An 18,297-nucleotide genomic window follows, 5' to 3' on the forward strand; every position below is an offset into this window, starting at 1 on the left:
TGATATGTCTTAGCACTGGTGTCACTGAATGTATTCCTGAATGATCTGGAGTCAGCAGGATGGAGAGTGAAATAGACACCCCAAAACCGTCAGATAAATGTTAATACAACCAAGCTCTCCAGAAAGGGAAAGCACCCTGCATGAAGAGAGGGTGAAGTTTTCGGCAGCTCCAGCTTCCATTTAGGGCTTACTTACGAGTGCTTTTGGGAGTGATATAACTGAACAATTCCACCAATCTTTATTGTTGTATGCTAGTTCACTTTTAGAAACAGTTAATTATTTTACTATTTAGTTATTAAATTTCTATACCGCCCTTCATCCAAAGATCACAAAGGAATTCTCAAAATCATTCCATAATTCCCCAACAAATCCCTTGTGCTCTTATTGTTCATTTCACTTACTGTGTCTTTCTCATTATTTATATTAGTGGGGCATTTATTATTGCGAGGCAGGGCCATAACTCACTGGAAGAGCAGCTCCTTTAATGCAAAATGTCCCAGGTTCCATTTCTGGGTAGGGCTCAGAGAGAGCCTTCATGTCAGAAACGCTGGACAGCCACTGCCAATCAGTACTAAACTAGATAAACCAATGGCCTAATTCAGTGTAAGGCAGCTTTCTGTGTTCCTATATTGAAGTCACTTGCCTTCACCCCTGACTCCCTAATTGTGACCCAAGTTGTACATGCATTAAATTCAGCATTAAAAAGAGAGGAAAAAAATTATATGTGTTTGGGTAGTACTGTAATCTTCCTGTGTGTACTTTGTTATGTGAGTGTGCCCTTTTCTGGTATTCAAAGGTGGTGCAAGGACATGCATAGAAGTCCTCACCCCCATGACCCTACTCTCCTCCCCACCTCCAAAAAAGTGGGTCTGAAGGGGGCTAGAATGTGCTTACCAAGCCCCATTCATACCATCCACTTCACACAAGAAGGTTGTGAGTGGAGCAAGCAAGGACATCGGGTGCAGGATGAGTATGCACACGTCCCCTTCTCACCCGTGCCTGTTTTTTGAGCACCTGAAGACTATGATGTTATAATTGTAGACAAGCAGTATACTGCCATGGTTCAGGAAAATGCCATCCACCCCGTCAAGGAAAAAGCAGGAGTGTGCAAAGTTCACCCCAAGGCAGTTACATGGAGGAGCGGGAAAAGTGCCAAATTCAGCTCAAATCCACCCCACAACTTTAAAGGGGGCCTAGCAAAACAACCCCTGCACCTATATGTATGAAATTTGGCAAGCATTATCTACTTAGAAGAGGCTAGCTTCATCTAATTGTAAAGAGGGGGCAAAGAGCTAGTTGTTGATTACCCCACCCTGTTCACTGGAAAGCTTTAGATTTTCTGCAACAAGGCTCTGCTTTGGACCCAAATCCAAGCTGGGGTTTTCTGAAGTGGTACAAGGCAAACCAACCTGCTTCGTAAATCACCAAGTATATTCTTCTGAGCAGAGCCCTCAATCTTATTATGACATACCTAAATATCACACACTCTAAACTTTACACATTAAGATGTTGATCTAAATTCACAATAACTCTCCAGGAAATATTTCAAGGTCATAGAAGAACTCCGCTCAGGGTATCATAGCACTGAAAAGGGCAAGTTCAGAGTTAAGTATTGGAGAAATTAATGAAAATAAAACTTTACGGTCCAGACATGCCATTACATAGATACGTGGCACAGAAACTTTTAGAATTTCATGTACAGTTCAGGCAACTTATCTAGAAAATATGTATTGTTAGATAGAAAGGAACAGAGAAGGAACTGGAATGATGTAATGGGATGATGCATCTCCCTTAGGAAGAAGTGGTAAAACATTTGTGGCCTTAGTGGGGAGGAGGGAAGAAAATGGAATCACTTAATTTGGTTTAATCCAATTTTGTTCCTTATCTTTAATGTTATGTTTAAGTGACTTCATTTTACATCACTTTGATATTTTTATGAGTTGACAGTTTATAAAAAATTTAAATAAATTATTGTAATTTCTTTAAAAATTGTGAATACTATAGAGAAGTAGAAACTTGTGAATTGTTTTTCTTCTCTCTCACTACTAGAAATTGGCATCACCCAACAAAGTTGACTGGAAGTAGATTCAGCACAGACATAGGGATACTTTTAGTTAGCATGTATCGGCTACTAATTTTATCAGTTTTTAAAAAGACTCTGGACGAATTCATATCCTTTCTGAACCACTGAATCAATATCCTAAATATATCTGTACCATAAATGTATTGAAATGTGTATTTTATTTTCAGTCTCTTTCCCAAAACTGAATTGCCCACCTTTATAAACTGAGTTGATAATTTATGTGACTTAGTCTCAAAAGTTCCTACTGTATTGTCAATAGGTAGTCACATATAGTTCAATGGAGAACAAAAATTCTACCTTACTGCAAGTGTATCTCCATGGTTTGTACTCAATGAAGTCATCCCATTTGTCCAAGGACTTCTCTATGCACAAGAGAATTTGCTCTCCTTCTCCTCTTCTGGCACATCATCTCCAAATCCACTCTGGAGGGTTGGAGGAACCCCCCCAGAAGAGATTTGAGGGTGGAGGAACAGACAGGGAGAAGAGAGGAAATTCTGTTGCACAGACAGGATTCCTTGCACTAACACAATGACTTTTCCCTGTATATTGCCTCTCCTTAGACTAAATCTCCTGACATTTTATTGCTCTTTCGTCACCCTGAATAATTGCACTAGTTACAGCACAGTTTATCCCCACTCTAAATCATGGTCCATCCTGAGTAATACAGGTTGAGATCCAATGTGAGTGTCCACTTACACATTGGGAATTTCCTTCATCACCTTCCCCTGACGCCCTTTGCACACACCCCAAATCAGATACCAGTGAGGGGGAATGCAGGGTGCTGGAGAGAGGACAAAGAAACCAGATTGTTGGGATCTGCAGGGAAGAAGAAAAACCAGAAGTCCATTTCCATTCCACAAGCAGGCATTATCACTGAATGTTTGGTGCCAACCATGTTTATTTTGGCCATGTCTGATTAATTAATCCACTGCAGTCAGTAGTCTCCAAACAGAGTGAGTATCAAGACTGAAGTATCTGATTTGGATGAAAAGAAAAAACAGCTTGGTGCTGTTATACTGCTCCAAACACCATCTGGAAGAACTTTACAGGAAATGGCCTAGGAAAGCAATGAGCAGCTGCTCATTACTCAAGACCTCCTTGAAATATGAACTTCCAAACAAAGGACCCCACTTTTCAATGCCTTGTCATCCAGGACAGGAATGACTTTAATTGACAAGAGACATCCCATATATCTGAGAGTACACAGTGCAATACTGAACCTCCAATATTGTGCGTTCTCAATTTTGTACATAAAAGAGAATCCTTCAATGCAAACTGAAAGTGGTATACACAATAACAGCAAGTGTGTGTAGAAATGCATAGTTCCTGGGTAGGCAAAGCTCAGATTCACACATCTATTTGCAACCTGGAACTTTTTGCCAAATCACACACTACAAAAAGCAGCAGTGATCTCTTTGATGCTTTTATTGCAGCAATAGTCTCCCTTCCCAGTCATTCAGGTCTTCCATAAACCAGTCACATCAAACACAGGGTAACTGGTGGGCATTGCTACTCATGATTGCCTGAGTTGTAGTCCTTGGTCAGCCATTTATTATATGCAACCATGAGACTGATAGTAAGATTTCAGAACCCTAGGAGTATATCCTAACTCCTGAAGCTTTCCAGGAACAACCAAACTAACTTGCCTAACCACCATGTAGAAAGGGGGGCATTTATGCCTCCAAAAGTTGAATGACAATAAAGTTCTCTCACAATCTATAGCCAGAGTATCCATTTTTATACCAGTATAAGTATTGGTTCCTAGTGCGTCCTACTACACGCAGCAGTCCAAGCAACTAGAGAAGGTCCAAAATGACCAAGGGCTCCAAGAGTCCCAGGTCTTCCTTGAAATGCGTGCATCAGTATTTACTGAACCAATATTTGGGAAATTTCCAAAATAACCTAAGGCATCAAGACCTCTAATTTCATGAACGTAATTCTATGTCACAACCTTTTAGCACATTTTTTTAATGACTAGGGCATTTTTAAAGACATTTGTCCTATGCTCCACCTCACTGCCCCAATGCCTGGTTGGCTCCATCAGAAGAAACACTGTTCTTTACACAGCCAGATTTTGTAATAAACAAATTACAGTCTGTTGTTTTGCTCACTACTGGTCCTGTGTTACACAGAAGCAAATGACCAGAACATCACCATGCCCTTTAAGTGCTTTTCTACACACTTTGCTCTCTTCCACTTCCCATTAAAATAGCAATTGACTGGTAATTCCTCTCCCACCCCCATTCATTCACTCCCCAGAGCAAAAATTCTCAAACTCAGCACGACTACAGTATTATCAACTAGAAAGATATCAAGATGATGTATTTAGAATAGAATTAGGGTATGAAGCAGCTGGAGGAGGGGTGGGGAATCTATTTTTGGACTCCATCAGTGGTAGCCAGCATGGGCAATGTTCAGGGATGATGAGTTGTTTTCCAGTAACATCTGGAGGGCACCAGGTTCCCTACTCCTGAGCTACAGAAATCCTTGACCTTCATGATACCTCTTCTCCCTTACCATCAACTAGGCTGATAACAGAATAATTATTTCTCTTTTGTTAGAGTACTGAATGTAAAAAAGCAGAACACTCCCAAATCCATTATGTATTCAGACAACCCAATCCTTGGTGCCCAGAATAGGAAGTAAGAGAAATGCACTATATTACTAGTGTTCAATATATCACTGACTGGTGGCTACTGGATAAAACAGCTCAACTGCAACCAGAATCTCTCTCACCTGTGGTAGCCTTTCATTTTACACTGGTTCATTTTCTAAACTGTTCCAATTAGATTTGCAGTCCCAATGTCAGAAACGCACACCAAGCAGACTAAAAATCAACCTCCAGCATGCAAGGCTGGATTGAAAGCAGAAATGGATATGCAAGCAATGCAAGACAGCTTGGTGTGCACATCTGAGCTTTGACTTTTACATCCTGACCTAAGCAGTGAAAGAGGTCCAAGTGATCAGAAAAACACAGCAAGTTAATGTAGGAAAACAAATATGGCATTTTCTTGCATTTACATTTTCTCATAAGCTAAGGTGCCACAGATTAAATTCTGGCTGGCTGTAAATGGAGGGCTGTGTGCACTAAAATCAAAATTCTGTACTCAGAAAATCTAAATTTAGCTAACTATAAATCTTTCATGTTTACATATACTTGCTTATCTTGCATAATTTATTTTGGTTCAATTATTAATGAGGAACAAGAATCTACACAGGACATCAAAACCCTACCCTTCTAACCAGTGGGAATCCTATTCACATGTCTCCACTCCTCTACTGAAGATGTAGTAGGCATGTCTGTACACATCTTCACTCCCACTTTAAACCATGAAAGCAGAGTGCCTCAGGATGCTGCCTTCTGGGCAGAATATTTAAAATCTGCCTCTGTGCAGGATTACAGCACACACAAAGCCCTGAATATATCTAGTGTTGCCCCAAAGGAGACAGCAGCATGGATGCATTATGTGCAACAAAAGTCTGAATATTAGCCAGAGGTGGGGAACGTTTTTCCGCCCAAGGTCCACATTCCCTTCTAGACAACTTTCCAGAACCCACATGCCACTGCTGGGGATGCCCAGAGGGAAAAAGCAGGCAAAGCAATGCATGTGAACTTTTTACCTTTGTATACTAAGCTAATTTCTTCACATCCACATATCCCTTACTACGTTCCAGCCAGAGAAGCAAGGAGCATTATCAAAAACATTCCAGCCACGCAAAAATACTCAAAGGAGAGCAAAGCAGGACTGATGAGACGTGTGGCTCAGGAGGGAGTGCGGCCTGGAGAGTCCCGAGTGCTAGTGAGAGGCCTGGAGGGCCACATGCCCAATAAAAGCTGTAAATGGATGCAGCCTATAACTGTAGACATCCCTGACATTAAGTTGCCAAGATATAAGTAATTTCACACACCAGGTTGATTTCTTACCAAAAGACCCTCTATTATTTGGATAAGCATTTTTAAGGCCACCTTGTTAGTATTACCTGCTTGTTTGATATACTCTTCAAGTAAGGAACCTGGCATACCTTATGTGCTCATTCTCTACCTCTAAAGATCAATTAATTGGATCACTCTTTTCTGATTCAACGCCCCAGATCAGGAAGCATCAGAAGGCAAAGTCCTCACATTGTTAGGATGTCCAAAATGGGATCCATAAAGCTCACACAATTCTCACTCTTCTCGGGTTCACTTCTCGGGTTCAAATGCAGTACTGACACTATGTAATGCAGGTGTGGAACCTGTGCAGCTGGACAACTTCCACAATCCCTCACCACTGGCTAAAAACCCAACAACAGCTAGAGGGCTACAGTTTTCCATCCCTGATCTAGTGCTAATTGTAACTGATTTATCATGATCCAATGTTCTAAAGCGGCCTTCCCCAACCTTGTTCCCCAAATGTTGTAGTCCAACAACTTCCATCATCCCATCAGTTGGGCAACCGTCAAGGATGAGGAAATCAGTAGTCAAATAACATCTTGGGGGGAAAGGTTGGAGACGCTTTACAGAGCACAAGGCTCTAAAGCTAAGGGAAGAACAACGTTAGTCTTTCTTATATGTTCAATCTAATCTCGTCTTCACCAATCTGGTGCATGCCAAATGTTTTGGACTGCAACTTCTATCAGTCCAAAACAGCTGGAAATCACAAAGTTAGCAAAGTTTGGCCTAACCATGGATCCCCATGGCCCACCAATTTCTTTTAAATTTTCAAAGCAAAAGTACGTACTTAAGAGTATCTTTAAATTAGGCATAACTAACCTGTGCAACAAGTGCCCTGCTGGCTGACCAAGGTCTGCACGCTCCCAGCTTTCTTTCCAATAACCCCAGAATGCAGCAGGCACAAGATTTGCCAGAAAATAATCAGTGGTCTATGACCACTGACAGATCACAGCCTACTTTCTGCTATTAGCAACTGCCAGAATATATTGACTTTAGTAAAGATTTTTATACTTTTTATCGTCTTAGTTTTAATCAATTACCTGGAACAGAATAACTCAAGAGACACTAACATGTCCATACCTCTACATTTTACCAATTGCTAAACTTAAAATTTGTATTAGATGGGACACTTTAGATAAGCTTCCAATAGCTTTCAACCAATTAATTTTCCTTTACAACCTAACAAAACAGCAACAGGAGGTATCCAACTAAGTTATACCGAAGTACATTGATCTGGAGTCAACTCAGAGTTGGATACCATCCTACGAATACAGAGAAAGTTCTTTGTAGCCCTTGTTGTGAATAGGTAACATAACATCTAGAACTATACACTGGTGTGTGAATTCTATGGGGATCTAATTGATACTTCTTATAATTAAGAATAGGTGTTTTTCCCAGTCCTCCTTCGGACACTACTAAATGTGAAGTGTAAGCAATTTTTATTTGTCAAATAGTCAGAGACAGAATGTAGAAGAGTTTGTATACAACTACAAACCATCTCTTATTGAGGTGCAGAAATATTTTATATTGTTTGGTGTATCTTTTATACATTTTATAATGAAATGCTTAGCTTGAAGATTTAGAGCCTTAAACATTGATCTGCCAATCCACTTTCAATTGTGTCAGTTATATTTAAGTTGATTGTACATTATTTTTAAATGTTTTCCTTTTGTAATCATTTTCTTATGAAAATTAACTAATGCTAAAGAGCAATGGCTAAGCACTTTTCAGTCCCATTGATTTCTGAGAGAAAATACGTATGCTCTTCGCTCCCCCTTAATGAAAGTCTATTAATGGGGCTTAACTTTTGATGGATCATGCTCTTCAATATACTGAATGGCAAACTTGGTGTGCAGTTCAAGATAAGCAAGGAACTTCAAAAATATTCTTACCATAGAATGCATAGTTATAAAGAAGCAGGTTCAGTATTTAAATACTTTTCTGTCTGCTTGGTATGCTTACAGAGTTAAATCCATTTTTTCATATTCTTATATGCCATAGCCCAAGCCAACTTAAGCAGCAGGAATTCAGTATGTTAAGAAAAATGTACAGTTTACCTTTCAGACAAAGATGTCCCTCTAACCAATCCAGAGGGGCTGACCAATCCTGTGAAGAAATAACTCACTATTATGGAGCAGCCATTAGAGCATCTCCCAGCATCACAAATGAACTGCAATTAAAAGATACTGGGGTAAACAATAAGAGGGAGAGTACAAACAACTGTGTAGTTTTAATTCAAAGTGAATCAACTCAATTCACCTGAATGATCCTCTAAGAAAAAACAATTAAAGGAACACTGCAAATATAGCAGACTGTGTTTCAAGTGTGAATATCTAAATCAGCTGTGGCATTCGCACCATCAAAGTAGACTGCAACCCTACACACACTTACTTGGAAGTAAGTTCCACTGAACTTTACAGGATTTACTTCCAAGGAGTCATGCACAGGATTGTGCTGCTGATGGTCCTAATTACTCAGATTTTGATAAAGGATGTGTAACCACCTCTTTCTATTTCTTTATTTAAAAGGTCTGTTTTCTTGCAGTACTTAAAAGACAATTGAGGGGAAATTCAAATTACTTGCCAAAACCCAGACAGTTGTTACAAAAATTTAAACTGTGCCTGTTGATACCAAGAAGCTGTGTTCTAATATGCTCCAGCATTACTCAAGCAGATCTGTTGTATCACTTGCCAGAACTCAATATCCTCACAATAAAAAAAGTTCTGAATCACTTAAAATCTAAGTATGACTATCTCTTCACATTCAATGACCTTCCTGTATACTGTATATTCCATGCAGGAAAATGCATGATCAAATGACGAGCATCTGCTTATGTTTCTAGGTATGCACACAACACCAAGTGTGCATTTTCAAATGACTGCATTGATTTTAATATAGAAAAGTGATGTCCTGGACCATATAGAAAGCCATGTGTGAAGCAGCCCTGTGAGCCAGTACTTTAACTTACCCAACAAAAATATCCGCATTTATTATTATGAACAATGGGTTGTATCCAATTTGTCATACTTGGTAGGCCCACTGAAATCAATAGACTTAAGTCAGTCATGATTAACTTAAGTCCATTGATTTAAATGGGTCTATTCTCAGTACTACAAGTTGGATACCACCCAATAGCTTGACCACTCAACTATTTGCAGATTTTAAAAAAGGAAATCAGAAATCAACTAAAAGTGACATTAAATGACAAGTTTGAATTAGTACTCAGCCATCCTGGAAGTCATTGCACTTGTAAAAGTGAGTTAGTAAGAGATATACCAGTTACCTAAGGGCTTAGAAGGCTATAATATAATGAGAAAAGCCTAAAAGCAATAAACCCAGCTCCCTAGAATTACAATTTAGTTTGACCTCTTAAAATCCCTTACCTGTTTAAGTGTTTTAAACAGCAGTTTGCCTTGGGAACACATAATTTGTGGAACACAATCGTTGCATCCATGTTGATAAGCACCTGCTGCCTAGCAATCATCCTGCGTGAATACAGGACAGTGCTAGTGTTCTTTATCCACAATAGGTTAAACATTTCAAGGCAACCAGAGCAAGCTTGTATTTCAAGATGTCTTCCATCTGCATGTCAAATGGCAACTAGTTAATTCTAAGACAGAATGGCAAACATATGCGGTTTCTGCAGCCACGGTGCAGGTGCAGCACTGTTCGCTTCCTCTTGACCTCTGGTGGTGTGACGTCAACCGTGCCCCGAAGTCTCCTGCAGCAAAGAGTTGTACTCCTGCACAGTGGGAACAGCTTTCCAAAGCTCAAGGTCCCCAAATGCAGGGACACATTTTTCAAAGTGTCACCACTTTTTTCCTCCTCTCATCATCTGTACTACAAACTACAAGTTTGCAGTGGTACCTAGGAAACGATCAAGGTTGCATGCACATCCAAGGTGTGTAGACAATTTGCTTCAAAACTGGTCAAGAGCACCAATACCAATGGTACAGGTTTTAATGACAGCATTCTAGCTCTCAGGAACTCTTCATCCATTCAGAACTACACCCAGGATTGCACAACTCTGGTGAAAAGCCCCTGGATGCGGAGGAGCTCTTTCAAGTGTGTCTGGAAACGCGCTATCACTTAAATTTTTTTGAGTTACTTTTTCTTTTTTTCAATTTGGTGAAAAGGTTTCTATGCGCAAGATGCAAAGCAATTTCAAACTTTCTTCAAACTAAAATCAGAACTAAGGCCAAACAAGTTAGGTGAACAAAACAAATCAAGAACTTAAAATTCAGGAACTCCAGCTCTTCAAAATCAATGAAGTCCCAGATTTGTACACTGTTCTGAGACTTAAGATGCTTTCCCTGCTTCTTGCATGCCAGCAACAGCACCATTTCCTCGTAAAGATGAGGAGATAGCAGCCATTGATCCCCATTCACTGTAAACAATGGGACACAGCAACACAACAGACTAGATTCTTCAGATCTGATACAACAGGATGGTCAATATCAATGCGTAGGTCTCCCTGCTTCTTGTCTGAGACCCACAACTATCAGATCGAGGAGGAGGAGGAGGAGGAGCAGCAGCAGCAGCAGCAGCAAAATACCCCCACAGCTGCAAACAAAGGGGTCAAAGGTTTGTTGTCAATTCATTTCCAGGCAGAAAAACCACTTTCCTCAAAAGAAACAATTTATTTAGAATGAAACAAAATTAGCTCGACTGTGAGCGCATGTTTTGAGTGACAGCTAGTTTAAGCTGTATGAGCCATAAAAAGGTTTTTTTCCTTTACTTTTGCAGAAATCTTGTGTACACAGCACAAAGCAAAGAGGTCAATTTTCCACTTAAAACACGGGCATTGGCATCACAATAGCAGATACACAACTTTTTTTTTAAGCTGCCATTTTAGTAAAATGCACAAATACTAAACAGATAAGCTTTCTTCCACGAGGCCCATGTAAATTCCACACAAGCCAAAGCTTTTCTTCGCAAAGGTCCATTAGAGCTTGGAATCCCTTGTTGTCTTCGGCAGTTCACCAGCCTTGCTTTCAGGAGGAAAGAAGAGGTTATTCAGTACAAGTGTTTACAACAGAGTTGTCCTCCCCCTACATTAACAGATAATTTATAGAACTACAAGGCTTTTCCTGAATATTCTAGGTAAAGTCTGAAAGCACCAATCACCCTTCACTGGCACAAAACTTTTGAAATGAATTAACATCTATATATAGATGCACAATGAATAGCCCAGGGGTTTTAAAACGTAAAATACAGTTTGAAGTTATTCAACTGAACTGGTAAAAAAAGGTAAAAACCCAGGAGGAAAATCAATTCACACAATTTCGCTTTTTCAAAAAGGCAACTCAAACAAGAACATAAAAGTTAACTGTTCTGTTTGTATGTGTATTTTCTCACTTTACTGCATATTACCAGCAGCAAGCTCACTAGTTGCAGGAAGGAGGGGAAGCCAATGATATACATCAAATTCCACCAAATCAAATCTGCACAATTCCACCCCCCAGTTTTTTTAAAGTATTGAAGTTTGGTCAAATACAACTGGAAATGTTTACATTCCAAGACACATCTGGAGTATCTATTCTTATCTACACAAAATAAATGGAAGCCAGGGTAAATTACTACACGTCTTATTTTTACATTGATTTCTTCACTTCTAATTAGTATTCAAATTTTATCAAGTGCCCCCCAAGTATAGTTCCTGAATATACTTTAGTGGTAACCTCTAGCTTTTCCATTTAACCATCTAATTCCAGGAGGTTTTTTCATGCACCTTTTCACTCTAAATCATGGCCACGCTCCAGCTGCTTGCTTAAGACACCCAAATAAGTTATTTCTTTTGCCTATTATACTCCTAGGGAAGTGATCCACACTGAAGATTGCTTTAAAAATGCTATAATCTTGCCTCCACTTCCATTGCTCCCATTTGGACCGCCCATGTAGGAAGCCATTCTACAGAACACAGAAGTGGATCTCACAATAATGAGGTAGCCTTAAATTCATGCCATGTTGCCAGCCAACAGCAGTCTTTATGCTGAACTTTCAAGCATGCAGTCACTGGCTAACAGCCAAACCGCTGTTTAAAGTTTCCAATTGAAAAAAAAGAAGAAGTTTTAATGGTAATATGCCACTTAAAAGTTTTTTCCCCTAAGCAACAAAAAGTGGCTATTAAATGATGTATCAGGAAAAGAAAATTCTCCATTCTAACACAATACAATGAAAAAGAGTTATGAATATATGCACCAAACAAGTGTGCATCGCTCATACTGAAGCTCCATAATGCCATATACAGAGAAAATAACTCTGAACTGTTGTGTATAAAAGTGGCATTAAATGCAACATTTGCTAGAGCTGAACTCTTACCCAGATGGCTCGAATGGATAATCGCTCTGCTATGCACACTCAAAAGTAAATACAGCGCCCTCCCCAAACTTGCATTTAGATATTATGGCGGTTTTAACTAAGTGCTGTGACATTTGATGTTGCTTGTCAATTGTTTTACCCTACAAAGGGCTCTTAAAATGCTAGGTTTCCTTTTCTAGCTAACAAATGAACCGGATTTTTTACTTTTAAAAAAAAATCTAAGTAAGGATTTGGAAATTGAAATTGCCCATTTCACATAACCTTAACATACTTCAAGTCATGAAGATAAGCAGCAATGAACATAATTTGTTTCCATTTTCAAAGGGGGAAAACCCCATGGTGTTGAGTTTTTCTGACACCAGTTGTCAGTGGCTTGCCAGTAAGCAAGACTATTCATACAATTTATTGCAAATTCAAGTTCTGTGGGGCTTTTCTCAAAAGAGAGCACTGCATATTGGAGAATGGATACTATTGTTCACAAGTATAAAGGTTTGAAGGGTTACATAGGTGACCTTCCATAAGTGACTCAGTAGTCTAACATAGAGATCAAGCTCTGTTACCAAAACCGTAAGAGAATCCACTCTATATGCCACCAGTGCTTATCAAGTGCAATAACATGGATAACTCAGCAACAGTCATGTTATGCACTAACTGGCAACATAGGCCTATCTTACTGAGACTTCGTCTGGAAGCAGAGAATATATGAAACACCTCCCTACACAATTCTCATTAATAGTAAGGAAAGTGGCTAGATTTTGCATGAACATGAAGGGCTCTTCAGCCCACAGTTCAAAGTTTTCTTCCTTTATTACAGGACAGCAGACATTTTCAGTGTGTGCTGGTGGTTATTTGAAACTTGCAATTACTCATCAGTGGGGTTTAGGGTGCTAAAGCTGTTTTTCTTAAAAAGTGAAAGGATTGTCTGATTTCAGAAATGAGGCTTCACTCTAAAAAGTGACTTTAACATGCTTCTCAATTTAAGCTTACAATGAGCAACATGTTGCTTTCACCAAGCCACATTTCAAAGAATGTAAACCTTTATACCTGGGCAAAACCATTTTACACCAAGTGGAAAACAGCACTCTTCGTTACTCAGAGGCTGGTACAATGCCTTAGAGGGTTAATAAAATGTTTGAATGAAAAGATTAGAAAAATGAAGCCACATGTCTGAACTACTTCCCCCCTATCTATATCAGGATGTTTTGGCGTTTAAAAAACCTCATTTCCCAAAAAAACAAATTATGTTCTTTGAATAAATTGAACTGCTTCCCCAACATTTGAAAATACAAGACTGCAAAAATGTCAAGATTAAAACAGTGCAACCCAGACTATAAAACCTTGCATAATGCCCATATTTTACCTGAAAGTAACTACCAGGTAGCATTCATTTCTATTTTCATGGCTATAAAATGATATTGAAATGGTTATGTGGCAGAACTTTTTACAAAAGTTAAGTGCCATCTCTGAAAATTATATTTCCAAGTTACATTTTGGAATTCACTGTCCCTACCACAATTAGCAAAGGGCAATAACAAAAATGCAAGTAATCACAGTTGTCTTAAAAGCACCTGCTTCTTACATACTGAAGTGCAAGATGTTCATCAATTATAGCAATGCTCTTGGTTCTTTATCATGTATCACAACTACAACCCCAAATGAATAAGAGATTCAAAAGCACACCTGTGTACACATTCTTTGTGGGCATGCACTTCTATGAACTTGGCAACAAAACTAATACCCAGTGAAAGAAGCCTAGTGTACCACAAAAGATAAAGTATCATCTGCCTTGGGGAAGTCAATCCTGAATCAATTCAAACTCAGATGTTATTTTCAGGTTCTTGATGGATTATTTTGATTTCAAGGCTACAAGCCCAAGGCCTTCACTGAACCACAGGGCTCACAATGGGCATTTGCTTTAGGCATGTGATTCTGTATGAGCCACAAATGCTATAAATCTGGCCATTTAGATTTGTAAATGTAGGGAAGTTTTTATGTCTACTTTAAAGTTATGAAATGAAAGAGGACAAGAAGTTAAAGGGTATTTTTTTAAAGGGGGGGGAGAGAAAGCAATACGCTTGTTCTGGGATTCATATTTTAGTTGAAGCAGACCTTCCATTCCTGCTACCTGCACATCAGCAAGACAGTCATGGTAGCCTAGCCATACTAAAGAACAGCTAACAAGTCTGCCTTCTAGAGAGTTTATAGAAAACTGAGGAGAGGTAAGATTAACTACATATCTAATTAAAAATTATACTTGGGGAAGTGGCTAAGGCTTATCGCATAGCACCTGGCAGACACTGGAACAGAGGGGAAGGGGGCTGTGTGAAGCAGCAGGAGAGAGCATAGAAAGTATTAGGGGTTTAAGATGCACCACGGACAATGATCATGACCAAATAGTCATCCTCTGATTTAGCCAGGGCCTTGGCTGTAGAATCCAGGAACTGCTGAGAAAAATCACAGGGTGGGAAAGCATGCAAGACCCCGCTGTTTTCTTTGTCTTTATTGCCCCCTACTGGGAGGCTTATCACCCCAGCTGCCTGTTTTTGTTTAAGATAGGACACCAGGTTTCTGAGCGGCCGCTGTGTAGAGGTGGTGTTAGCTTCACCAGACCCAGATGAGGCACGGTTGTCTGTGGTACCAGGCACAGCCAGGAGAATAGCATATCCATTGGGCCCTGCCACTTTGATGCGACGGGTAACTTCATCCAGCTTGGGCTGGTCCAAACGGAGGCGCTGTGTGATCTTTAGCTGGGCCACTTTGCCACCAGTTGCTCCTTCCACCAGGAGACTGCTGGCCACACTCAGATCCCCTTGAAGTAGGTGCATGTTAGACGGAAAGTTGCTGTTCTTCAATAGAAGCATTCCTTGCCAGGCCAGGCACAGTTTGGGGGATGACCCAGACTTTGAGGTTCCATCCTGCTGTTGTAGCTTTTGAGGTGGAGGTTTCAGCCGAGATCCTCCACCACTGCTGCCTTCGGATGCATGCTCATCCTTTTTAGCTGGACTCTTGCATTCTTGGGTGGTAGCAGTGGTAAGTGTGCGATGCTTTCGTTCCCTTTCAGAGCTTTTACGGTCACGCTTCTCACTCTGGCTTCGCTCCAAGCTACCCCTGCGTGGCTCTCGGATGGGTGAAGGGCGCTCCAGCAACAGCAAACGAGAGGTTGGTCGTTCTGCATCGCTATTATAGCGGTCTCTGCCCATACTTGGCTCAGGACTACGATCTTGTGGAGAGGCTGCAGCAGGGCAGTGACGTTTGCGAGATGAAGATGATCGTTCACTGTCTGGCGAACGATCCAAATGCCGCCCCCCATCCTCCACTAGCCTTCGCTTCCTGGGTAGATCCCTACTGCTTATGACTAACTCCCTTTCCCCACGAGTTCTTTCTAGAGACCAACCATCTCGCCGGCGTTCCAAACTTTCTAGTGTATCGTAAACAGTTGCTCTGCTCCCCCTGTCCCGAACTGGAGGTGGGGGAGGCACCCACTCCGTCTCAGGATAGAGATCTCTGTCACGATCGCCATACACTAGGGGTGGAGTCCTATCCCGAGCACCTCGGAGTGGATCAGATGGGGCTCCACGATGTGCCCCAAAGGCAGATGTCTCTGCTACCAGATCATAGTGAGGAGGGGGTGGAAGTGGCAATGTCTGCAAATAAGGTTGCTGATAACGATGCTCAGTATCAGCAAAGTCCACCCGGAGACGGCGGTCTGGCCCACCCAAAGGAAAACCACGCATGTGGCTACAAGCAGCTTGTGCAGCATCCAAGCTCTCATACTGGATGTAAGCCCATGAGTCACCTTTACGATAGTCAATGGTGCGAATAGTGCCAAAACGGTCAAACTCCCTGGCAAGAGCAGCCAATGGTACCCAAGGCCCCAGACCACCCACCCAAAGTCGTGTTGTTGGGGTGGCCTTACCATAGCCAATTTTGATAGGGTTACGCAGCAGCACTTTACCGGACATAGCAAGTTTAGCCCGGTGGGCCATATCCAAGTTTTCAAACTTGAGAAATCCATAGGTGCTAGTTTGACCTCGGGATGGCCTCTTGATGTCCACCTCAGTGATAACCCCAAAGCGGTCAAAACCTCGGCGTAGATCCGATTCAGTCACCGATATGTCCAGATTGCCGAGGAACAGGGTACGATTGGCTCTCTGGTCATCTTCGGGGCTAATCTCTTCCTCACTGGCTGTTCCAGTGCCACCAACCCCACGAAATGCAGCTGCCGCCACCCCGGCAACTCGATCCAGACTGTAAGTGGGCCTCACGCGGTCATAGAAGCCCCCATAATCTCGTTCTCTTTCCAACTCCCTAGGCAGAGGTGGTGGCGGCGGTGGCAGGCGGCCCAGGGCAAGCTGCTGTAACCTGAAGTCTCTGTACCCCAAGCCAGCTCCTCCACCGGCAGGAGAAAGCGCCCTCTGAGTAGCCCCAGTCGAGGGGTGCCTGATAGCTGCAGGTGCCGCACCTGCTACACCCACCGCAGTGGCTCCGTAAGGAGATTCCTTGTCCAGAATTGCAGGAGAACGGCTGGCGCGACGCCGGCCGCTCCCCCCTCCGCTGCTGCTCCCCACGTAGACAGCCTCGATCTTCAGCGGCCGGTCGTAGAGAACCAGGCGGCCGCGAGCATGCTTGGCAGCCCGGGCGTCCTCGGGGCGCCGGAAATTCACGAAGGCCACCCGCTCGTCGCCAGCGCCGGTTCCGGGCGGCATGCGGCTGATTTTGACACTTACGTCCCCGAAGCGCTTGAACTCGTGGAAGAGCCCGTCCTCGATCGCCTCGTCGCTCAGCGCAGAGCCTAACTCGCTGATCTTCAGCGTTTTGTACTCACTGCTGCTGCCTGAGTCGGAGGGGGGCGCCCGGGAATCGCCGCCGCCGCCGCGGCTGCCACGCGAGGACGACTCCGCGTTCTTGCTGCTGCTGCTGTTGCTGTAGCCGTGGCGGCTGCTACTCCCGCCGCCCCCGGAGCTGCCCACCGTGGCGGAGTCATACTCGCGGCTGCTGGCCCGGCTGGCCTTTTCCAAGTGAAGGCTCCGCCGACTGCTGCCGCCGCCACCACCCTCGCCAGAGCCGCCGCCGCTCGCCGACTTTCCGCCGCCGTTGCTTGGCTTCTTACTGCTCCGCTCGCTCCGCGCCGAAGAGGAGTCCTCGCCGCCCCGGGACCGTTTGGCCTTGGCAGGGGAACGCTCCTTGCCCTTCATGGCGGCGAGCGCCAGCAAGAGGGAATCGCGCGCCGAGTATCGCGCCTCACGCACCCGCCGCCATCTTGGAACCCTCCTGCACACGGCAACTCCGCCCACTTCGCATCCATTGGACGACTTAACCGAGGTCCGTCATTTTCATTGCACAAAAAGTCTGTCAGTGTGAGGCGAGGGGAAGGGAAAAATCGGCCCAGAGCCCCGGAAGCGGAAACCCTCCTTCTTAAACAGCGCTCATCATCCCATTAGACGAGGCGCCAGTCACTCTGAGGGTCCGTGAGTTCCGCTGAACGGCGGCGGCAGGAGAGTCACATCATAGGTCGGCTATGGAGAGGCTACGAGCAGGAGCTGGGATTGGGTTGGACAAAAATCCTGTCAGTCGTCTTTATTTCTCCCTCCGTCACAGCCTGAGTCGCCCAAGCATTCATTGGCCATTTTCTTCGAATCTGGGCTCCTGTCTCTCCCTGTTCCTATTAGCATGGGACGGGGCGGGGCGGGGAGGTCTCGCGCTGTAACTTTGATTTGATTGGATGTTGGCGATGCCCAACTCGACCGTTTCAACTGGCGGCTGGGATTCAGTAGCCGTCCGCTCATTGGTCTGTCGACGATTGTCGCTAGAGATGAGGCGCGGCCTTGCTCGTTTGATTTGACTAAGGCGCGAAGGCAAGGCTGCGTTGGTGGTTGGGCTGGGAAAAGCGCGGAGCCTGGCGTTTCCCGCACATAGCGTTTCCTCCATCGTCACCGGCCTTCGTCCCTCAGAACTCGCC

At 42.9% G+C, this 18,297-nt stretch overlaps 1 protein-coding gene across 1 annotated transcript; it reads right to left on the reverse strand.

The window, feature by feature from the left end:
• Positions 1 to 10,637: 10,637 nt before the first annotated feature.
• Positions 10,638 to 17,771, reverse strand: RBM15 (RNA binding motif protein 15). Its single transcript, XM_033152447.1, has one exon. It carries the CDS (start codon positions 17,531 to 17,533, stop codon positions 14,699 to 14,701), a length of 2,835 nt encoding a protein of 944 aa, XP_033008338.1. The 5' UTR covers positions 17,534 to 17,771; the 3' UTR covers positions 10,638 to 14,698.
• Between the last annotated feature and the right edge of the window lie 526 nt (positions 17,772 to 18,297).

This window comes from Lacerta agilis, chromosome 6 (assembly GCF_009819535.1).
Source record: "Lacerta agilis isolate rLacAgi1 chromosome 6, rLacAgi1.pri, whole genome shotgun sequence".
NCBI classification, from domain to species: Eukaryota; Metazoa; Chordata; class Lepidosauria; order Squamata; family Lacertidae; genus Lacerta; species Lacerta agilis.

Bases quoted from the DNA above. Each gene is read 5' to 3' on its own strand.
- RBM15 (XM_033152447.1), bottom strand. From the start codon at position 17,533: ATGAAGGGCAAGGAGCGTTCCCCTGCCAAGGCCAAACGGTCCCGGGGC.